This window comes from Grus americana, chromosome 1 (genome assembly GCF_028858705.1).
Source record: "Grus americana isolate bGruAme1 chromosome 1, bGruAme1.mat, whole genome shotgun sequence".
Taxonomy (NCBI): domain Eukaryota; kingdom Metazoa; phylum Chordata; class Aves; order Gruiformes; family Gruidae; genus Grus; species Grus americana.
This window is the reverse complement of record NC_072852.1, coordinates 162,144,588-162,166,329: the sequence shown is the minus strand read 5'-3', so window position 1 is coordinate 162,166,329 and position 21,742 is coordinate 162,144,588. Positions and strand designations below refer to the sequence as shown.

Below are 21,742 nucleotides of genomic sequence, written 5' to 3'. Positions count from 1 at the left end.
GTCTGCTTTCATTCTGTTTTCTAACACAGAAATATTATCAGGAAATGCAAAATCATGCACAGCTGTTACAATATGCATATACAAAAGTAGTGAAAATACCTTTTGAAGTTTTCCCAGGTGTTCCAGCTCCTTCAATTTCACTTTCCTCCGTCCCATCCATATTGCTTTTGCCAGAGGCCTTCTGAAAAGCGCTGACTTTGCTGCTTGATGTTTTTGACTGCTTTTGCAATAATTCTGGTGCCATGTAAGACTGCTTAATATCGTCCTCATCTGCTTCTTCCTCTGAACTGAATGGCGGAGTTCTAAGCAAAAACACATACAACCTGAGAACTTACTGGGTTTCAATGATATATACTGCATTGATATATACATATTTAAGCTTCCTTGTATTTTCCTTTCCCCTAAGATGTGCATTTTTCTTATGTGAAAAAAACCAGCAGCTCCCATAAATTCTATCTATACAACTATTTAAAAGAAATCATTCTGCTAAGTAAAGTCAGAAAGTTATCACAAAAATGATCTTTTACATAGACATGATTATTTCCATCCATGCAACTATCTTTACAAAACAACAGACCAATATACGACAAGTCTTGCCAGGCAAACAAAGATAGGCTTTCATGGATTAGCAGGGAGACAAGAATTCAGGGTCAAGGAATCTGCACCACAGAAAGTCTGTTCCGATACTCTGTTAGATGACAATAATTCAGGATTTTTTTGGTGCAGGAAATCACGAAGTAATGTGCCTGATGCGAGTGAAATCTGGAATATTGTGTTTAATTTTGGTCAGAAAATATCGATAAACTGAAAAAGTAAGGTCACCCAAGTCTTTAAATGCTTTTAACTGGCTCAGAAAAGGTATCTGAGAACAAAACTAAAGGATGTGATACTACTTGATTTTATTCAATGTCCCTCTCTGGTTCACAAGAAAGAATATATCTGCTGAAAGGAGAACATGCTATCTTTCAGGGTTTATAACAACAGACTCAAAAGGAATAATACTTTAAAACAAAATATGAAATATGCAGTCCAGAAAGTGTTATAATTTCAGCTTAATAATAGCTTTTGCATGGCAAGCATGTGACTATTCAGTCACAAAAATGTTTTCTTCAAACACATACGTGATACTAGATGACTTTCTGGAAACTCCATTTCCAAAAAGCTTCCTGGACCTAAAAGTAACAAGACAAGTTATTTCAAAACTGACAGTCAACTAAGTAAGCATAAAGTTTATATAGAAGTAATGTGAATTCTTTGCTCAATTCTTACAATATTAGCAGGAAATGTTCACATCAGTCACAAAAACCCAAACCCATAGGATTGTTACCTGAGGCATGAGTACTATGAGAATAGCATCTCTTACTTTGGTGTAGATGTATTCTCCGCGATGGCTATTCTTTGTTCAGCTGGGCGGACAGCTGTTGAAGACCGCTTTACTGGTTTTTGTGTTATGGCAGATGAGGAAATTCCCAGTTGATTGAACTTCTGTTTATCTACAAGAGAAGTTATCTATCTCATTATTAGAACTAATGTTTGGTATCTTTTATATTTAATTTCTAAAATTAAAGATGTCTGCTGCAAATTACAGTTTTATGAAACAGAAGAAAAAAAGTAATTTTTTTTCTTCAAAGCAGTTCAGAGTTACCATGTATCTTGCCAATATAGGAGTTAAGATTTCTACAGATTAACACAATGCCAAGAACCCTTTAAAGGAAACTGTTTAGTTGGCCATAACTATATAGAATATTTAGATGAAAAATTATGAAAGCAGCTATACAGAAATGTTGCTAAATGAAACCTCAAATAGCAGTTATAAAATGTAGGAAAATGAAAAAAAAACCAAAAACTTTTCAACCTTCTGAAGGAAGCTGAGGACAGGAAACAGGTCTATTACAAGATGATGATTTCTCTTCAACCCTAAAGCTAACTTGGCGTTCAAGATCCTCTCGAATTCGCTGAATGTCAGGCTCTTGCTTCTGTTTGCATTCTCTAGCAGATTCAATAGCACGCAAAATTTTATTTAAGCGATCATTTGGGATACCACGAACACCCTAAGGAAACAAATTGTATTGTAAACACAGGGGCTATTATTTCTGGGCTTTCTCTCCTACAATCATATACACTCTTTTAAACTTCATATATCACAAAGCTTGGAGAAAAATCACAAAAGTTGGTAACACTGCTCACAGGTGTAGTCATATACTCCACAGCTGTAATTTGATGGACATCCTTCCAGGTTGATGAATTACACTTATAAGTAACATGCGGAAATTTAGCTTTGGATTTTATAGGTTAAGGACTGTGGTACAGGAGTGAAAGAGAATAGCAAAAAAAGCAGGACAAAGATTATCCCTCTTTTAAATAACTCAAAATAATCTTACTGCTTTAATTCCCAAGGATTCCAGCTTCTCCTCCAGGGCTTGCTCCAAAACAACTCGTAATTCTTTAGTTAAAGAAGGATCAGTCTTCAAAGCATTTATTAAATAGTGGTTACTTCTACCTGTTTTATGATCACTTTTCTCAATTTCTGAAATAAGAATGGAAAAATGCATTTAAGAGACATATGAAAAATCTACGGTACATGAGACAATTAAAAACTGCACTGAAGAATGCATTTTTTTAGAAACACCATAGACATACATGTGCACTTTATGTCTACATGGAGCTGTAATCTTTTTAAAATCTTGAGCTAGCTTACAAAAGTCAGGTCACTTGGAATCTATACCTTAGCAACTCGTACTCACCGTCACAAGTGTCTTTTATTTCTCTTGTTACAGAATCACTGTAAAGATATATGCCTGAATGTTTAGTAACAAAGATCTTTACTTTTAGAACTGTACCTGGAAACTTCTGATAAAGACAGACTATCATCTGATAATTAAGTTCTCTAAAAGTGGTATTTCAAATCAAAGCTGAACTCTAGCAGGAATTAGAACAGGAATATGACAAAATTTTTCTCAAGAAAACCTTCAAACAACATAATGTTCTCTGATAAAAAACACCTACTGAAATCAAATCTTTGGAAAGTCGTAACACTTTCAAAAGTCCTAGTAAAGACAAAACCTTAGTCGGAGACAGACCGTTTCACAGAAAATACATGATGGATAATACTTCAACTCTTCAAAACTCTTTCAAGGACAAAGTTCAGTGCTGTGGTTTTTCTATGCAGGTCTATGACATAATACATACTTAAAAGCAGACAAAGAAGTTTCTCTCTCCCTTGCTTTGAGTGTCAGTAATGACATGAATTCTTATGCAAGAAATGAAGAATCATCTAGAGAGATTTTTCCGTCTAAATTAAAGAGTGACATTTAAGTTATGCCAAAGGGTCATACGGGGGAGTAAAGAAGCAAAACATGGCCATTTGGAACCTGCCTACAAAATGTCTCCAGCAAGACAAAGTTTTACTGAGTGCCACTTATATCAAGTGAACCAATAATCAGTGGGACCATGGTAGTTGCTTCTGTCTGGCAGCAGGCAGCAAAGCCAGCAAAGCATCCATAGAGGGGTATACAACATCCCGGGAAAGCATCTTTAAACCACGCTCCCAACCTCCCCCCCTGAAATAAAAGGTAAATCTTGCGCAGAAGTTCGTCTCTTTCCAGTGTGCCTTTCAGGGCAGCAGAGTCATTTGCCAGCCCACAGACAAGGACATAAATGAAGGAATAATTCCATATTGTGACTTTCAAATGTGTTCTTTCAAAACAAATGTGCCACTTTTCCTATTTTTAAACAACGATTGCCTAAAAAGCAGTTCTGTTTAGTTTTCATTTTTCTTTAAGGGAAAGATAAGCACCCTGAAGAGGATGCAAAAAAGCCTCAAGATACACAAATGCTATTTAGGTTGTTTTGAGCCAGTGGCTTCCAATGGATCTGGGAAAGAACCATAGGTAATGAAAACTGAAAAAGAGTCCAGCTACCATACTAAGAGATCTGTGTCAAAGAGGGCAGAGTCTGGATGAAATCTTAACTGGCTTTGGGAACTGTGTGGACAACTCAGTCCCTGACAGAGGCGGGATTAAAAGTGATTTGGCTGGAAAGATGAGTCCTAGCTCCAGGCTTTGGGCTACCTGGTCTAGGGGAGCGTGTCCCTGCTCACGGCAGGTGGGTTGGAACTAGATGATCTTTAAGATCCCTTCCAACCCAAACCATTCTATGATTCTATGAAGAGGCAAACTACTGGTCAGTGCGGAAAGATAGGGGTATCAGACTATCCCCAATCAGGAAAAGGTGCATCAATACAGTATGAAATCTTCCCACAAAGCCAGACATAAGACATTTTAAAGTGGAAGGCTCCAAGGAACCTTCTGAAAATCCTGTCCCTTTCAGATGTTAATCCTTACAATAAAATAGATCCATCTAAAATAATTTTAAAATTCATAATTACTACATACTAATACGGGTAACAAGACTATCCAGCATTATCCTAATTAATGACAATATTAATTCTTGCTAATTAACTCAAGCCAAATCCTCTTTGCTGGCACCAACTATTTAAGGAATAGTTTTCTTATTGATTTTTGTTTTTTAAGAAAACCCTAAATACTAGATTTGACAACTTTGGGAGACAAGGGACCTGAGGTCTGGTCCACTTCTCAGCTCCTACATAATCCTATGAAATAATCTGCCAAGTCAAGAATTTTCACACTCTCCCTTACAAACAGCTGTCACTGAAAACAAAAAAATCTTGGTCTATCTTTTCAGACTGCATTCTTTCTTTCTCTCTTTTGTACTGCAGGCCATGCCTTTAGGCACAGCAAAAGAATCAAAGACAATCCATCAAGAGAGAAGATGGCAAGCAAGAAAAATAGGAGAAAGAACGGCAAAAATGTGAGCAGTCTTTATTTTAGATTGTTCAGAGTCACTGGATTTTCCCTGGGGAAACCACTCACTTATGCGCAGATGTATTCAAATGACAATTTTGTTTTTGAAACAGCACCATTCCTTCAAAATTTAAACTCATTGGCTATAAGGTTCAAGACTGATTTTGATTTCTGCACACAGTACAGATTACTATGCTATTCAGCTATTTGGTGTTTCATCTAAAGTACTGTTAGCCTTCTTCAGGAGAATACCATGCAGGATGAACCAATGCTTTCTCTTCTGTCACTGTAAATGTGGCCTTCTCCAAGTTTTCCTCAGATGAAGCAGAAGAACAGCCACCAACACTGGGCTATGTAATTTCATTCAGAATTGTGCAACTCTGGCTGGAGCTGTGGCTGCTTAGAGGTAGGCGTAACTTAGATTACTTGCAAAAGTATCTTTGGTGCATCCACAAAAGTAGGCAGCTTCAACCTCCACCTACCTCCTCCTTCTATCTGAACTCTACCCTCTTATGTAGAGTTTAAAAAAGTAGTAAGCATATATTGCAAGAGCATCAGCACCAAAAATTTCCTAGTAAGGGGGTATTCCCCATCAAACATTTTCACTCTGCTTAGCTCAAGTGCCTTCAGATGTACGGAATATGCCTTCTTTAAGGAGTTGGCCAGCTTTCCATAAAAACACTGAACTTGGATAAGGAAATCAGAATATTTACAAGCACCGATAGCAAAAAGGAGACTGACACAAACAAGGAATGTCTGCACCCAAATCACATAAGCATACTCAAATACAATGAAAAAATACTGCAAGTATCAAATAATATTTACATTTTTATTTTCAAAAAAACCACATGCCACTACATTTTGAGCTGAATCAACCATTACCTTTTTCCTCTTCTGAAAGCTCCTCTATGGGCTCCAGCATATGCACCAAGGGTGCCTGCTCTAATAACGAGGAAGAACGGGAACACCAGACAAACAGGACAGAAGAAGGTCAAGGTCCAGAGTGGGAAAGTTAGGCAAAAAAAACACACCGATGTCAATTTTCCTGATTGCTGACAACCTGCTTAACAATCACAAACCCAATGCAACGTGACTCTTTGCTGCCTCGGTGGCACATTTTTGTAGAGGAGAGACCCTAATACAATAGACGCTTCAGGAGCAATTCAGTTGCCCAAACATGGGTGTCAAGCATCATCTCGGATATATCAGAGTTTTAAGCCATCGGCACAGGGCTGGCTGATACATCACACAACTATAAAAAATGTCACCCAGAGGCCAAGTGGGATGTTTTTAGGCATCGACAATGACAAGGCCACCTAGGATTAAGTAAATGGATACTTCTCATAAGAAGCATTTCAATTTTAAAATTTGTTTTAAAATATTGTTTATGTGCAATTTGATACTAAAAGTTTCCAAAAGGCAAGTAAAATGGACATAGAAATCCTCAAAAATATATGGAAAAAATATGTTAACTCATTATTTCAGAGAATTATTTAAGCACTGAGGCCATGCATGCAAGACACAGAGAAATTTTATATATATAATTTCTAATAAAACCAATTTAAAAAATCTTCAATCACTCCAATATAGTGAGATTCAGTATTATCACACGCTTTAAAGAAATCTTGAAATGTCCTTTGCTGAAAACAGCTTCCTAAACACACTGAAATTATCATTCTGTAGGCTGTCAGGTACAATTTGCTTTATATAAATGAAGCCAGATTACAGTTTATTTACAACTTTATAGATTTCAGATATAAGAGGTGCATGAAAATGCTTATATGTAGACTAATAAAAATTATGGGGTTTACAATGTTAATGTTCACCTTCCATAAATAAATTTATTTCAATGAAAACTAGAATTTTATCTTATTCTAGGGTTTATGATAAAACCAGAGAAACGTGCAAACTGTACTTTTGGAATTCAATTACTGGCAGGAGAAAAAGTATTATTGGCCAATATTCTGGGCCAACATACATTTGCCACGGCCTTCACAAAAACCTCTGGCACTATAAATGGTTGTTATGCTGTATGAGTGGAAGAGGAAGTGACGTTGCAGTAGATGCCTGCTCTTCAGCACTTCTTGTACAATTAGGTACAAACATGGATGCACTGTGATGGATAATCACAATGAAATGAGCTCTTGGAGCGAACTGACACTTACTGTTGCCTCTCCGATATTCCCCATGTGAAGGGGACTAAAACTGGTGTTGTAAATGCGTGGGTATGGCTGCTGCTCCCTCCATGCTTTCCATACTTGCAGTTCGATTCAGCCTCTCACCTGCTTTTCCAAGCAGGTTACAAGACTTAAGATTTGCTCCCATACAATTTGGGCTAAATAAGAAGTTCTAAAAAAATGCTTTTTACACCATCACAAGATGCTAACAAGATGCAAACGTCAATATATTTTATGGAAACACTTAAAAGCAAAACTGAGAGACTGATTGACAAATAGGCTTCTGGTCTTTTAGTCTCTAAGGCTGTAAAATTTAACAGTGGCCAGAGCATTCCTGGGCACTGGAACATGATCCTCCACACTATTGCTCCTGGCACATTGTTGTCCTGCACCAACTAACATTCTCCAAAACAATATTCAGGCACAGTTTAGGATCATTCCCAAAAGCTTGCAGTGAGCCTATTTTGGAGGACAGAACCCGAAGCACAGATGAGGTGTTCTGGGGGGATTTAATTTAGTTGCACGGGCATTGTGGCCTCTGAGTTTCTTGGCTGGACCTACTAGACAGTAAGCCAATTGCTGCATAATTGGATTTAATCTATACTTGTTTTACCTGTACTTTACTCTAATGCAATCTGCTTAAAGGAGCTGACTCATCTCTGCACAAGCCCTTGTCAACTAACTTAATTTAACAAGAAAAGCCCAGTCCCCAGAACTCAGACCTGAAAATAGTCTGCTGATCTGGCATAAAGGTACATGCTTCTCTTCCTCAGTATACTAGGAACAGAGCAAGTTACAATCAGCAAAAGAATAGTTGCAAGAGCAAAACCAAAATGTATTACTGTTACGTGTAATATTGTTGTTCACTGTGTGATGACACAGAAAATCGAATGCTAAGACACAGGGGAGTGCAACATCTGGAAATACTAACTTGTCCAATGTGTATGGGCCTTTTCTTTCTCTTTACCTTACACATATTCTAAGAGGTTTTTATTAAACATCACATTGGAATCAAACGTAAGAAAAACTGGCTTGGTTCATCACTCCTCTGGTTTATAGATGGGTGTGGACATCTCCCCCTTTAAGGAGCTCTCTCCTTATGTTTACCAGAGATGTGCTGCTTCTAGCCATCTGATCAGATGTCTCAGCTCTTGCCTTGAAATCAGCAGCATCTAAATATTACCAAGCTTATTTAAATCTGACTACCCCCAGCTAGACCTCAAATCTGTACAAAGTCGTCTTTGCTAACTTCAAATCTAAAACAATGTTGCTAATGCAGACTGAAATCCTAACTATTCTGAATTCTTGTAACCTCCTCTAGTTCATCTGATCTTATTGCTCAAAATCTCACCAAGCCACAATGTTAGCCTTAAAGAAGTAATGACTACAACTTCTGACTTAAGTAGAGCCGGTTACCTTCCTCTCAATTATCAGCCCTAAATCCAGTTCAGTTAACCTGAGCAGGCGCTGGTCTACATCAACATGTTCAACATCAGAACTTGCTGGCCAGGATCTTACTCCTAGTTTTCATTGTAGCCTGAGCGTTGAACCTAGACAGACTGCTACCTATCTTCCCTTTTGGACTCACACCTAGACAAAAATTACTTGTCTCTAGTCACTTCTCTGTTCCCTATTCCAAACTGTGTCCTTGCCTTACTAGAAGTGGATCCTGGGGGTCTGAAGCAAGGCAGGAGGCATGTTGGGCTCCAGCAGATCACCTGCTTTGGACTACCAGAGTACTGGCAGAACTGGAGATTACATCAGTCGTGCAGTTCTGAAGCAACCTCAATTATACTTTGTTCACTGACATAACCTGAACCCTGGTTCTCATCTCCACACCCTTCTTGGCTACAAAATAGAGATAAATTTCAACTTCATACTTAAATCTATTCAGACAGGCTCTGCTGCTGCTACCTTGCTTAACTGATCCTTCTTAACTTAACCATAGCTCATTTTCCAATCCATGTCTGTCTAAACCTAACCCTAACCCAAGCTCAGTGACTCCTGTAAAACCAGCAATAACCAGATGTGTCTGGGTGATACCAGCCCTTTGCAGACTCTGCCATAAATCAACTTCTGTTTCTGGCATGAACCACCTTAACTCCAAACCTAATTCATTCAGTCCTCCCCAACGGTCTTACAACTGACCCTAACCAAACAGTATTATTGCTAAATCCAGTGGCAAATTCTAGACACATCCTCACCGTATGTCATCAGCCAGCCTCAGTTCCAAACCTAACCCTACCTTTATCCACAGAATGATTCCTGTCAGCCTCAAGCTTGAACCTAGTTAAGTGGCAGCTACCGACACCAGTCTTCAAGAAGGCTGGTCGTATTCATGTCTCACTGGCCTGAATCCAGCCATATTAATCCTAGACATCATTAAGGCCAGCAACCGTAAGACGACCTCCATCATGATGTGCCTATCATTCCATATCCTCCAGAATATCTTTTCTTCTGGCTAATATGTGTGGAGAGATAGATGAGATGTATCAAAACCACAGGTTGCTTTCATCTCTTCAGTGGATAATTATACTAATGAGAAATTATGTGCCTGGCATACTTTGACAAATCATTAAATATCTGTTTTAAGTAATATTTGAAGACAATTTCTATGCAGGTGGAATAGGAAAATATATTTAACAATAATGAAGAGTCCAGGCTGTGTACATTTCAAACATATCATATATTATTTGTCTGTTCTTACCTAATAGTTTAAAAAAACCCTAATATTCTGACAGTACTATTGGAAAAGCAGTCTTCCGGCCAATATTTAAAGGAGAAATCCTGTCTATTTACTCTGAAATAAGAAATTTTAAAGTACTTTTAGCCTGAACAGAAGTATTACAATTATCCATAGTGGAGTATCACCTACAGTAAGCACTTTGCACTTGCAATATGAAAACCAAGGATAAACTGTAAAACTCGCTTGCTGTAAATTGCTACACTTCTTAAAGATGTAAGGAATGTAAGCCAGCGCTATAGTCATTATCTACTCCTTTAATTTATGCTCAAATTTCACATCCAAAGAGCTGCCAGACTTAATCTGTGATACCTGTAATTTTGACCATCATCTTTGAATCAATGCACTTAATATGTTTTTCTCCTAGCTAATCAATGGGAAGCCATATACTTCACATAAGCAGCATAAAATCTTAATTGTAAACCAAATTCTTAACTATGATAATTTTTTTACACTTACCTGAGACCTCTAATTTAGGAGCCTAATCATCTCAGAGTCCTTCTACAATCAAAAAAGAGACTACAGGCAACTTCAAAGAGCAATTCAGATCTTAGTTCAGCTGAATCAAACCCTGAAAGTGACCCTTTTCTCTGTTAACTGCCTAGAAAGACTACTTTGACTAAATTTTCCTGTTATGTCCCTAATGATAGCTGGGCCTTAGTCCACGCCATGTTTGAAGACTGAGTCATAGGTTTTAATGGGCAATCTAATTAATATCTTTGCTTTTTAACTACTGTTGTCAATTCCACCTAGTATTATTGACCTAAAAAAGATTAAATACTGAACAAGTATCAACATTTCAAGAGCAATATAGGAACCAAAGTCTGATTTTAAAATATGATTTAAAAAAAAAAATGTAATTAAACAGTTGCCTTTCTGTGAGACTTACATAATCTTTGAAGATAAGACTTAAGTTATATCTGCACAAAACCCTACAGCTAGCTCAGAAACAGAGAGAAGAATGGTCAGGCAGGATAGCATTCAAGGCAGATGATCAGGTCTCCCAAGAAATCAGGAACATTAACACAAAAGCACCAGGTTAACACAGTTATTCAACTACTTTACACCTAAGATATCTCATTTGTAATTTAGGTATCTTTTCATAGCACAAATTTAAGATGTACAGAACTAATCTTAGGATGCGAAAGCTTCTCAGGAACTTTGAAAAGTGTACTTAAGTTCACATAAGAGAGTCTTTTCCAGAATTAATTTTCTTTCAAACAGAAAAAAGGAAAGAAAAGGAAGATATTCCATATGCAGGGAATTGTTTGGTAGGAAAACTATAATTCAGAGATGCTCTGTGCTAAATAAATTTGTGTACAGAAGTTACCAGTAAGCACTTTCATCTTCATAATGGCAGGAGATGCAGCCATGATGTCTTAATTCAGTATATAAGTCAATCCCTTGAGGGGCCATAAAAAATTTTGGGAAAGACACTATAATTTCTGCTAACCTTTATATCCAGAAATTAGGTAGGGTAAGTTTATAAAAAATCCAGAAGAGAAGAAAGGGGACAGACAGAGACACCTGCAGAGATAAAATAATCATCAGCAAAGCAATCTGAAAGAAACACCTTCCCTAAGGTTTCATAATAAACTGATATTGAATGCTACTACTCTTACAGCTATGATTTCACAAGCAACACATATGAGAAAACAGAGTGTTAGATTTGAAAGTATTGGATCTGGACCTATCAAAAAAACTTACCATGCATCACTGGTAGACTTGGTTTAGACTCTTCAAGATGCTCTACAGTAGTGTTCACTAAAACAGCATAAAAGTAAAAAATGATGTAAGTATATTACCGTAAACAGCAACAGACATGTATAGATTCATAAATGTTGCAATATTTAATCATCTTTATAAATTACACAATTTTTGGTGTATTCTTGTAAACAAACAGTTTACAAAGTAAAAATTGGTCCTTCACAACATAAAAGTACGCTCCAGATATGCTTAACATTTTTAATACTTCTAGAACCAGGAAAAGAAACTAGCAATTAAATTGACACCGAACTGGGATATCAATCTGCACTAGTAGGATGATCTCTTTGGTCATCTCTATATGTTGTCTTTGTGTCCCGGGGAAGAAGTCCTGGCCCAAAGCTACTAAGTCAAGTCTAGCCTGATTTACACTTGTATTCCCCAAAGAGGATCTGCTGCACCCACACTTCATATCAATCAGTGCAAACCCTATCTATATCATGTATAGAGTGCAGCCTTGGAGTGAATTATCAAATCGATTTGACATTCCTCAGATCAGCTTGGGGCTTAGGAGCAAATTCACTTGTGTGCCATGGTCTGATACTTGCCTGTGCTTCAGTGTGGCTGAATATGACCAGCTCCAGTTGAAAAGCCACACAGCCATACTAATACTATGCTCTCCTCAAACTAACCTACTCCCTGCTGTTAGACTCAGTTCAACCCAAAGTCCTGCTAATAAAGCAAGATGGTTTCCAAACTGGGATTAGAATTAATCCAGCTGTTATCATCTATTGCAATAAACCTATTTAAAGTCGCTCCCATTGTAGCATCAACTATATGGGTGTTTGTGGTGCAGGACTACATCCTAAAACACTATTATCAGGTTTAGCTATTTGTAATGAACTTCAGATGTTAAAGCATTGCACAGACAAAAATATCAGAGTTCTTAAAATTCTCTGAACATCTGTATCTTAACTGACAAATTAATCAATTTTGTCTGCTTTTTCAGTATTTTCCCTTTTGTGAGTTCTGCAGCCTAAGGACAGTCAAGCATGAAAAAACAATTAAAATTACAGTTCATAAAGCAAAGCCAAAAGTTGTTTACATAATACAAAATGTAGTTGCTATATTTCACATCTCTTCACTACTCAAGTGATCAACTTTGTGCATTAGAAAACCTTATAGCTGCAAAACACGAACTTTGCAAATCATGGCATGGAAACAGGTAGGTACCCTGTGAAACTAATAAATTGCCAGTATTGATTTGATTTCAATATTTAGTTAGTAAAGTTGATGTCTATATTTTTTAATGAATTGTAACATTTGTTTCAGCCACGCTGCTGAAATCAGAAACAAAGCCTGCTTTTTCTTACAGTTTCTACTTACCATCATATGGTTTAATGCCTGAAACTGATCCTGTGGACAGTTCTTTTATCTAAACAAGAAAAGACAGATATGTCAGTTTACAAATATGAATTATCTATATCTAGAAATGAGTATTTAGTACAAAATACATAGTTTCAGTACTATTCCATAACAGAAATTATTGTTTATGATTCAGGGAGAAACATACTACTTTTGTGGAACTCTATTCTACTGCCTAATGTATATTTCATTCCTGCTTAATGAATGCTGAAGACTTATTTCTGTTTGTTGTCTTATGTGAAGTCATGCTTTGCACGCTTTTATTACAAGCTATGAAGCGAAATGAGAGTGGGCTCATGGGCCACTTGAGCACTTACAGTTTCAATACTTTCTGCTTCAGCAATTCACGTTCGATTTTGCCAGTGTAGCTCCACTCCAGGGAAACGCTTAATTACACATTGATTTTAAACGTATGAACAGTTCTCCTGTCTGCTTTACAGTTTTGTCTATTTGACACCAAGACATGCACTAAACAAAACTGAGAGTGTTACAGGAAACAAGCTGGCTGTAATTCGATCTAAAGAAAACAGGAAGCTTGTGAATCCTACATCATTAAAACAGTGTTCTGCACTCCAATTCCTGAAACAGAAGCTAAACCCAAACCATATAAACACACAGCAATGTCAGGTGGAGCTGGTACAAGATATTGGACCCTGGTCCTCTTTTATTTATCAGTTTGGTTATAGCCAGTAGTGCCTCAATTCATTGTCCATTCAATTTGGATACTACAAAAGTCTCAGCTATTTCTCAAGCTCTTCGAGTTTTCAGGGATTGAGAATGTAGATCTTCACAATTGTATTTCACACACACCAAACTCAGATCCCTCCGAACCTATTTTACATCTGTGGTCATACTGTTTTGTTTTAAAAGGTCACTTCACCGCAAGTAATTTGTCTAGGATTAAGTCCTCTATTGCTCCAGCTATCAAATTTGTTAAGGTGGAAATGTAAAAGCTATTATTTGTCTTTCCAATTCTTTAAGCACTTAAGTATAGGTTTAACATTAATCTCAAGAAAAAGGTGTAAAATCAGACGTTGATTTGTAAAGAATGCACCATCTAATAGAGGAATAGGTTGTAAGGACCGCATAATCATGCTACAGTCTAAACTCCAGACCACCCAGATCTTCACCCACCAATCACCTCAAAAAAAAATCTATAGTTATGTTTGAACAAAAGTGTATTTTTAAGAAAAAAACAATTCATTTCCAAACAAATAATTTCATAGACTTATCTCAAGTTGGAAGGGACCAATAGGGATCATCGAGTCCAACTCCCTGCTCCACGTGACTAAGAGTGTCGTCCAGTCTGTTGAACTCTGACAGGCTTGGTGCTGTGACCACTTCCCTGGGGAGCCTGTTCCAGTGACCGACCACCCTCTCAGCAAAGAACCTTTTCCTAATGTCCAGTCTGAACTTCCCCTGATGCAGCTTCATCCCATTTTCTTGTGTCCTGTCGCTGGTCACCAGAGAGAGGAGATCAGCACCCCACCTCTGCTGCCTACCTTGAGGAAGTTGTAGACTGTGATGAGGTCACCCCTCAGCCTTCTCTTCTCCAAGGTGAACAAACCAAGTGACCTCAATTGCTCCTGGTTAAGTCTTGCCCTCGAGGCCTTTCACCATCTTGGTCACCCTCTTCCAGACACACTCTAATAGTTTGATGTCCTTCATGTATTGATGTGCCCAAAACTAGATACAGTACTCAAGGTGGGGCCACACCAGTGCGGTGTAGAGTGGGACAATCACCTTGCTCAACCGGCTAGTTATGCCGTGCTGGATGCACCCCAGGACACGGCTGACCCTTCTGGCTGCCAGGGCACACTGGTGACTCACACTCAACTTGCCGTCAACCCAAACCCCCAGATCTCTTTCTGTGGGGCCACTCTCCAGCCTCTCATCCCCCAATTGGTACGTATAACCAGGATTACCCTGTCCCAGGCGGAGAATCTGGGACTTGGTTTTGTTAAATTTCATATGGTAATAATTTAATTAATTAGTCTCACAGTGATAAATATGATACTTTATTTTTAGTGTGAGAAGTCGTGTATTTTCAGATTTCAACCACTAGATTTCATTATGATTTTACTGTCATTTTGTGACAGATTAAGTCCTGTTCACTATCAGAACTTTTTCATCTGTATAGGTCTTTGGTGACTGCAACCTAGTAATCTTTTAACTTTGCATTGAACTTATTAAAAACTTTTGTTTATTAATCCTTTCCTTCTAAATTGTGTTTTAATTCCTGGTTTACATTCCTGTGTCTCTTTTCCGGATCTGTTCTTATTTATAAACCTACTTTCCAAAGTGTAACCAAAATACTACAGCAATACTATGACAAATTTGGAACATTAACTATGCAACCAGAGATATATCAAAGACTAAATGCTAGTAAAATATTTCTCTATGTATGTCCTATGCTCACTGAAACATAGACTGCTTCACAAAACAGACCTGCTTCTTCTGAGTAATAATCAGATCATTCTGCTCCTGAAGCCTCTGCCCCAATTCTTCTATCCTTCTCTTGTAAAAGGTATTATTTTTATTCAGGTCTTCTCTCACTGATGATCTAAGCTTCTCAATCTGTGACAGTAGCTAGAAAGCAATCACAAGAAAAGTAACTTCATATTAATATTATATAAAATATTTTAATGCTATAAAGTTTAAAAAAGCAAGTGTCATGCTTAAATATTTTTAACACTTTTTTTTCAGCAAAACCGTAATGTCTCCTGTGATTTCATTGGGACTTGCATATATTATTAAACAGTTGTCTGGATCACTTTTTACTTACACAAGGAAGACTCTCTAAATCTCAATACAAAGAAAGAGACATACAAACACATTGCTGAATTGCCTAATAATGAGATTGCAGGAAAAAGCATACAATGATATCAAAATGGTTTGGTTATAAATAATGTCAAATAATGATATTTTAAGGAGATGAGATGTGAATTAGCATGATAAACCTAATATATTAGCTCTGAATGTAGAAGAAAGGGAACAATATTTTAGGTGCACCATCCCAAAAGTAATACTTACATTACTCCTCCCTTATTCTATTCTTGCATTGTATGTGGGTGTGTCATTAACTACATCCTTTTTGGGTAATGTTCCATGGTTCCTCCCCACTGCTTTCTTGCCAGAGGAGGAGAAGCATTGGTCAGACCACTATGATCTGCTCAGTTCTTACATGGTCACGCAGATGAAAGAAAAATGAAAGGAAAAGAAGCAAGAGAAACAAAGCAGGAAAGAGATTAAAAAGAAATGCAGACATAAAAAAAAATCTGAGGAATAAAGCTTTGTATAGTAAAATATATAAATTGATGCAACATAAAATGCCATGGTGTTTTTTTCCTGGAAAAGCTGAACAGATTCTGCATTAGAAAGCTACAACAGAAAAAAGCAGCAGAGAAGTGATAGAAAAGAGAAAAAAAGGTTGAGACATATGCCATAGGTCCATGGTAGCAGAAGGTACAGGGCAGATGAAAGCTACACGTTGGCAACTTATATCTCAGGTCTCCAGCATATCCGCACAACACAGAAAACACTGTATAACAAATACAGTGCTCACAGAGTTAGTTGTTAGCTCTTCAAAAGACAGATACAGTTTCAGGTGTCTGTCAGATTCTGAAATTATAAATTCCATTTCAACCCTGGACTTAACCGAAACATCAAGAACCTAGCATAAAGAAATAAAAAAGGAGATAATAAATGTATCTAAGAGGACACACTCTTATAAACTCTTGAGATCTAGGCTTTCTAGTCCAACAGATGTATTATACCATACCAAGAACTACTGAAAGGGTAAGAAAGTAAGAAAAAAGTCTCCTTTTAGTTTAAGTGGTTTGCTGTGCCACTTACCAGGGACTTTTCTGTCTCATGGTCATGACGAAGGGTTTGTATTCTAGAAGTCCACTTACTTTCCTGCATAAAGGAAATCAATATTAATTCCTGTTAATAACACATTAACATTTAGTTCGATATATGCAGCTTTATTTCTTGTTAATAACACATTATCATTTAGTTTGATACATATAGCTTTATTTTTCTAAATAAAGCATGAATACTGAAAAGATTATTGATAATATGACACTAGAGTAACCCTGTATTTAAGACCTAAAACAGTAATCAGCATGTTTTATACATCTGAATGTGATTTTCTTACCACTCTAGAAACTATGCATTTGTTCCTTGATTTGCCTGTGAGAGAGAATACACAAGTATTTTGATACATCTCTGTGTATTAACAGTAAGAGTAGTAAGAGCAGTTTTTTTCCCCCAAAATAATGTCATTTCAAGCACTCATTAACAATGTGTTTTGTATAATGATGATAAAAAACAGTATTAATATATGATTTAGAGTGAACCATTTTTTTTACTATTAAATAAAAAACATAAAGCAAAACTCACTAAGTTTTCCACATCTTTGAGCATAAATGACCAAAGTTCTGGATGATGCCAGCAGTATACAAAGACTTTCACATCCCAAGAACCATGAAATATATAATGTGTGTCTCAAAAGCATCCAAAAAAAAAAAAAGAGTAAAAAAAAGTTTGTGGGTATTTCTGAAGGCCTCACAACTCCTTTATTTTTTTTAATAGGAACAACCTGGACATGCAGGTCAGTCTCAGAGGAATGCAATGACCTTGGCCTCAGTGGCCCTTCCTAGCTCCACCTTTCTATAGGTGGGACTTTGGGTTGTCCAACAGATTTGCAGTGGCACCAGCATCTGTGCTGGTCAGATGATACAGTCCTGGTACAGAAGTTGCACCTGACAAGCTCAAAAGCCACAGGTTGACAAATCCTGTCAGAAAGTTTCTTAACGTTTTTTTTTCATCTTGGAAAATGGAAAATTCCAATTTTTCTGTAAGTGGCCTCACAGATCAGCAGACATAAATGGTTTATTAGAGCCTTCTGGAACTGAACTGCAACCATACTTGGTAAAGCTAGATATATTTATTAATAAAGAATAAGAGAATATAAATAAATAAATAAATAACAATTTATTTATAAAGGATAAGGGAAATAATTCCTTGATTTCCATTACAGAGATTATACTAAATAGTAGGGAATCTTTAAAACCAGCTATTTTAGACATTGAGAGGGATGAGAATTCTACTTTTGTATTTAAAATCTACTTGGAGATATACAAAAATTAAAAGAAGACGAGTAGTCTGTCAAAGGCAATACATTAAGTTAAAGCGTTACCTGTTTTTCAAGAAGTTTAACCACATTGTCATAATCCTGAGGACTCTGAGATTTCTCTTCTGTAAAGTCTTGGCTGTCTTTCAGTGTTCCTAAATTGGATTTTTGTTGCATATTGGACTTTTGTAATTCTAACAGTTGCTAAAAGGCAGGGGGAAAAATGAAGACCCAAATATGTATACAGATTTTGTTTTATAAAACTGTCATTTAATACAAAATTTGCTTTATATAACTACACCGAGATTGCATCAGACACTTCTCATGAGTTCAGCATTTATCAAATTTCATGTTATTATTGATATATACATCTAAAATAAATATACCTTGCAAATACACACAGGAACTAGCAGCTACAAAGTATAAGCTGCTCTGGTAATGCCATGCGTATTTGTTTTCTGACCCACCTATACTGTCACAATTCTCTTTCTAGTCAAAACTCTGGAAAGCATTTCCAGAGTGTGCATTGAAAACACATGCAGTTCTGCTGTCAGGACTATAATGCAGAGGTTAGTCCCCTCCATGCCAGTTATAAGAACGTTAATATAAGGATACCTAACAGACAGCATGAATAACAATATCTACTAATCTGTAAACAGGCACTCAAGAGATGAGGAGTAAGAAAAAATGGACATAGTTGCTGAAGGCATAATTCATTCATCCAAAACAATGCTATTTAAAAAAATGAACTGAAATTATGTTAATAAAGTACTAGTATACAAAGACACAATTATGGCTATCATTTAACCATTTTTAAAGTTTTGTAAGAAGACCTTTCAAATATGTGAAGTTCACTACCATCTACTGCAAGGGACTCATGCCTTAAAATGTTGGAAAATTTAAATCACTTACATTTTCTAACGTTGAATTTCTTGAAGATAACTCCTTAAGCTCTTTCATAAACATCTCTTTCACTTTTTCTATTTCGTCAGCCAATTTCTCTTTTTCCTCCTCTTTCCATTTATGAAATGATTGTAGAATTTCTTCTTCTTTAGATTTTTGCTGTTCACATTCCTGAAATTATTTTTAAAGCATTAGTTGTTATTTTCCCCCCACACAATACTAATTCAAGCACCCAAATTATGCATGGGAAGCAGTCACTTTCAATGGGCAACATTGTGACATCAAAAAACATGAAAAAAGACCAGTTTCTGAAGAATTCTGGGGTAGCAAACTATACATTTTGCTAGCAAAACAAGTATGCTTCAAGAGGTTTTGGTAGTTCATTATTTTTCATTGAGTAACACATGAATGACCTTACTTGGTCGTATCAAAGATCCACCTAGTTCGGCATCCTGTTTCTCAGAGTCCATAAGCATACAGGTGGAAAAGGATAATACCAGCTCAAGCAAACATGCATGTTCTCCTTAATAGTCTCCAAGCTGTTAACTGTTTCAGCTCAGAGGACTTCCTCAGCTTGACAATTTTGTAAATTTAATAACCTTCGATGCATTCCTCCTCATATACTTTTGCAGTTGTCCCTTGCAGCTGTGTCGGCTTTTAGCAACTGCAACATCTTTTGCCAATGAGCTCTACAGGTCTACTACAAGTTGCATGGAGAGCCAAGTACTTTTTTTTTTATGTTTGAATCTGGCTCCTGCTATGTTTATTTGAAGGATGCTAGGTCCTGAACTGGAAAAGAGAGTGAATGATTGATACCTATTCACTCTATGTAACTCATGTCTTCACAGACATCAGTATCTCACCCTCCATCCCCACCAAGCTGTTGTCTCTTTTTCAGACTGACGACTCTTAGCATGCTCAGCCATTGTAAATACAGACTGATCATCCTCGTAGCCCATCTCTGTAACTTTTATAATTCTACAATACCCTTTTTGAGATGAAGGGACTAGACGTACACACAGTATTTATGCTTGCACAGTGACTTTTCAGAATAATTTGTAATATTTGATTTTCTTTGCTGGCTGCTACTAACCACTGGGCTGACATTTCCCTGGAACTTTGTATCACAACCTTAAGATCTTGCCCTTCAGTAATAACACTCGGCTCAGAACCCATCATTTTGTATATGAAGCTAGAATTATTTTTCACCATATACATTTACCCTGCTTTATCTGTTAAATTACTTTTACCATTCCATTACCTAGTCACTCATTTTTGTATAGTCCTCAACTTGTTCAAAGTCCTGCATTGTACTGTCCAGAATATACACGCTTTTTAGGCATGCTCTACATCTTCCCATCACAGCATTCACTCTGAATTTGTTCTCTAACTATAACAGCAATCACTGTACAGTTATGAAGAACGGGATCTTCTGTATCCTTTCACCTCAAAGGAGTAGAGGGGAACAAGAATTGGGATCTTTCAATCAAAAGACAACAACGTGATAACTGAATTGACAGTGGATGTGTCAAGGCAGACAAACTGCAACCAGTCACACTTCACATTTCTATCTTCCCTGACATCCCAGAAAAACACAGAAACTTTGAAAGCTTCTTGTTGTGTAACACTGCAGGCTGTAGCTTCAGGACATTTCAGGCAGTCCATCTGTAGTTAGGAGTCTCAGCTAAGACAAGTGACTTCAAAACAGGCCCCTAAGGCACAAAAAAAATCTATGCTGCACTGTTATGAATACTCCAAGTTCCATCTCATAAGAAAAACAATGCTTCAGGGGCAGGAGAAATATGTTATAGATGTACCTCTCAAAAGTGAGGCACAGAATGAATGAGTAGAATACCTAGCAGATGTCCACACAGGGCCAAGGCCCATTATTCTGACAGTCTTGCACTCCTAAGTGAAACTCTACCCACACTCTTCACTTGGTCATTCACTACTTTTGAAAATGGAAAAAAAACCCAGGAAGCTGAATGGTCCTGAGAAAAGGGGAACAAGAGAACTGAAGAAAGGAGAGCCTGAAGCTGTGTTCTGGGAAAGAAACACTGCATGTTTTACAGAAGATCAGGTTTTCCTCTGAAAACCAGGAAGAAAATAATTAATGATAACCATGTTTTGTTTATTCCATTTAAATTAAAAATGCAGTGTTTTTTTCCAAAGGTAATGGTTGGTTTTATGATTGAAGGTCCTCAAACTCCACTAGGAAAGCCATTTAGAAGTTCTGAATAGTGGGAGAAGGCTCTTACAGGTTATGTTAACAACCACAAAACACTGCTTTTGAATGTGGTACATGGCAAAGTGCAACACAAAGATCAGCGTTTAACTCAATCATTAGAAGTATCTTGTCTCTTATGCCAAGAATTTGCTCCTCAAATTGAAGTGCAAAGCCCCTCCTCTGTTAAAAAAATTTCCATCCCTATTTTGATAGCAAATTATCTGATTTTATGTAAATAAACAGAAATGCAAACCGTCAGATGATCTGAAATTATCAAGCTTAAAAAATAAATTTAAACAGGTAACTTAGAGATTCTTTTTTCTCTTTATGAGCCAGTAAGCATACTTACAAGATTGAATATCATTCTAAACAACGCCTTGCATGTGATTACAAATAGATAATTACTGCTTTTAAACCATTCTGGTTTAAGGTGTTTTTATTCACACAGCAGTAGCTAAGACTACTTTCTGCTTTGGCTCTCCGGTCAGCCAAATCCTAAGGATTTAAAGACCAACATACAAGTTCTAGATTGCTTTGTTTCTTCTCAGTCTCTCTTCCTTGAACTGCTTTACACCTCTGTTAGTAAAGTTCTCCACAGCAAAG

The 21,742-nt window shown here is 37.0% G+C and overlaps 1 protein-coding gene across 5 annotated transcripts in view; it reads right to left on the bottom strand.

The window, feature by feature from the left end:
* The window catches only part of DZIP1 (DAZ interacting zinc finger protein 1), a 38,258-nt gene that overhangs the window by 6,622 nt on the left and 9,894 nt on the right, over window positions 1-21,742 (bottom strand). For 4 of the 5 annotated variants that reach the window (XR_008579672.1, XM_054845831.1, XM_054845805.1 and 1 more), the window contains exons 6-17: window positions 18,922-19,083; window positions 18,076-18,213; window positions 16,728-16,790; window positions 15,321-15,461; window positions 12,834-12,882; window positions 11,451-11,507; window positions 5,706-5,765; window positions 2,382-2,527; window positions 1,856-2,051; window positions 1,364-1,493; window positions 1,122-1,172; window positions 100-302 (exon numbers count right to left, since the gene is read on the bottom strand). Coding sequence is in view for 4 of the 5 variants with exons in the window: in XM_054845831.1 (XP_054701806.1) it covers window positions 100-302; window positions 1,122-1,172; window positions 1,364-1,493; window positions 1,856-2,051; window positions 2,382-2,527; window positions 5,706-5,765; window positions 11,451-11,507; window positions 12,834-12,882; window positions 15,321-15,461; window positions 16,728-16,790; window positions 18,076-18,213; window positions 18,922-19,083 (1,396 nt within the window). In the remaining variant the exon portion in view is untranslated. The remainder of the gene's footprint in view (window positions 1-99; window positions 303-1,121; window positions 1,173-1,363; window positions 1,494-1,855; window positions 2,052-2,381; window positions 2,528-5,705; window positions 5,766-11,450; window positions 11,508-12,833; window positions 12,883-15,320; window positions 15,462-16,727; window positions 16,791-18,075; window positions 18,214-18,921; window positions 19,084-21,742) is intronic. The other variant, XM_054845825.1, reaches the window with a different exon arrangement.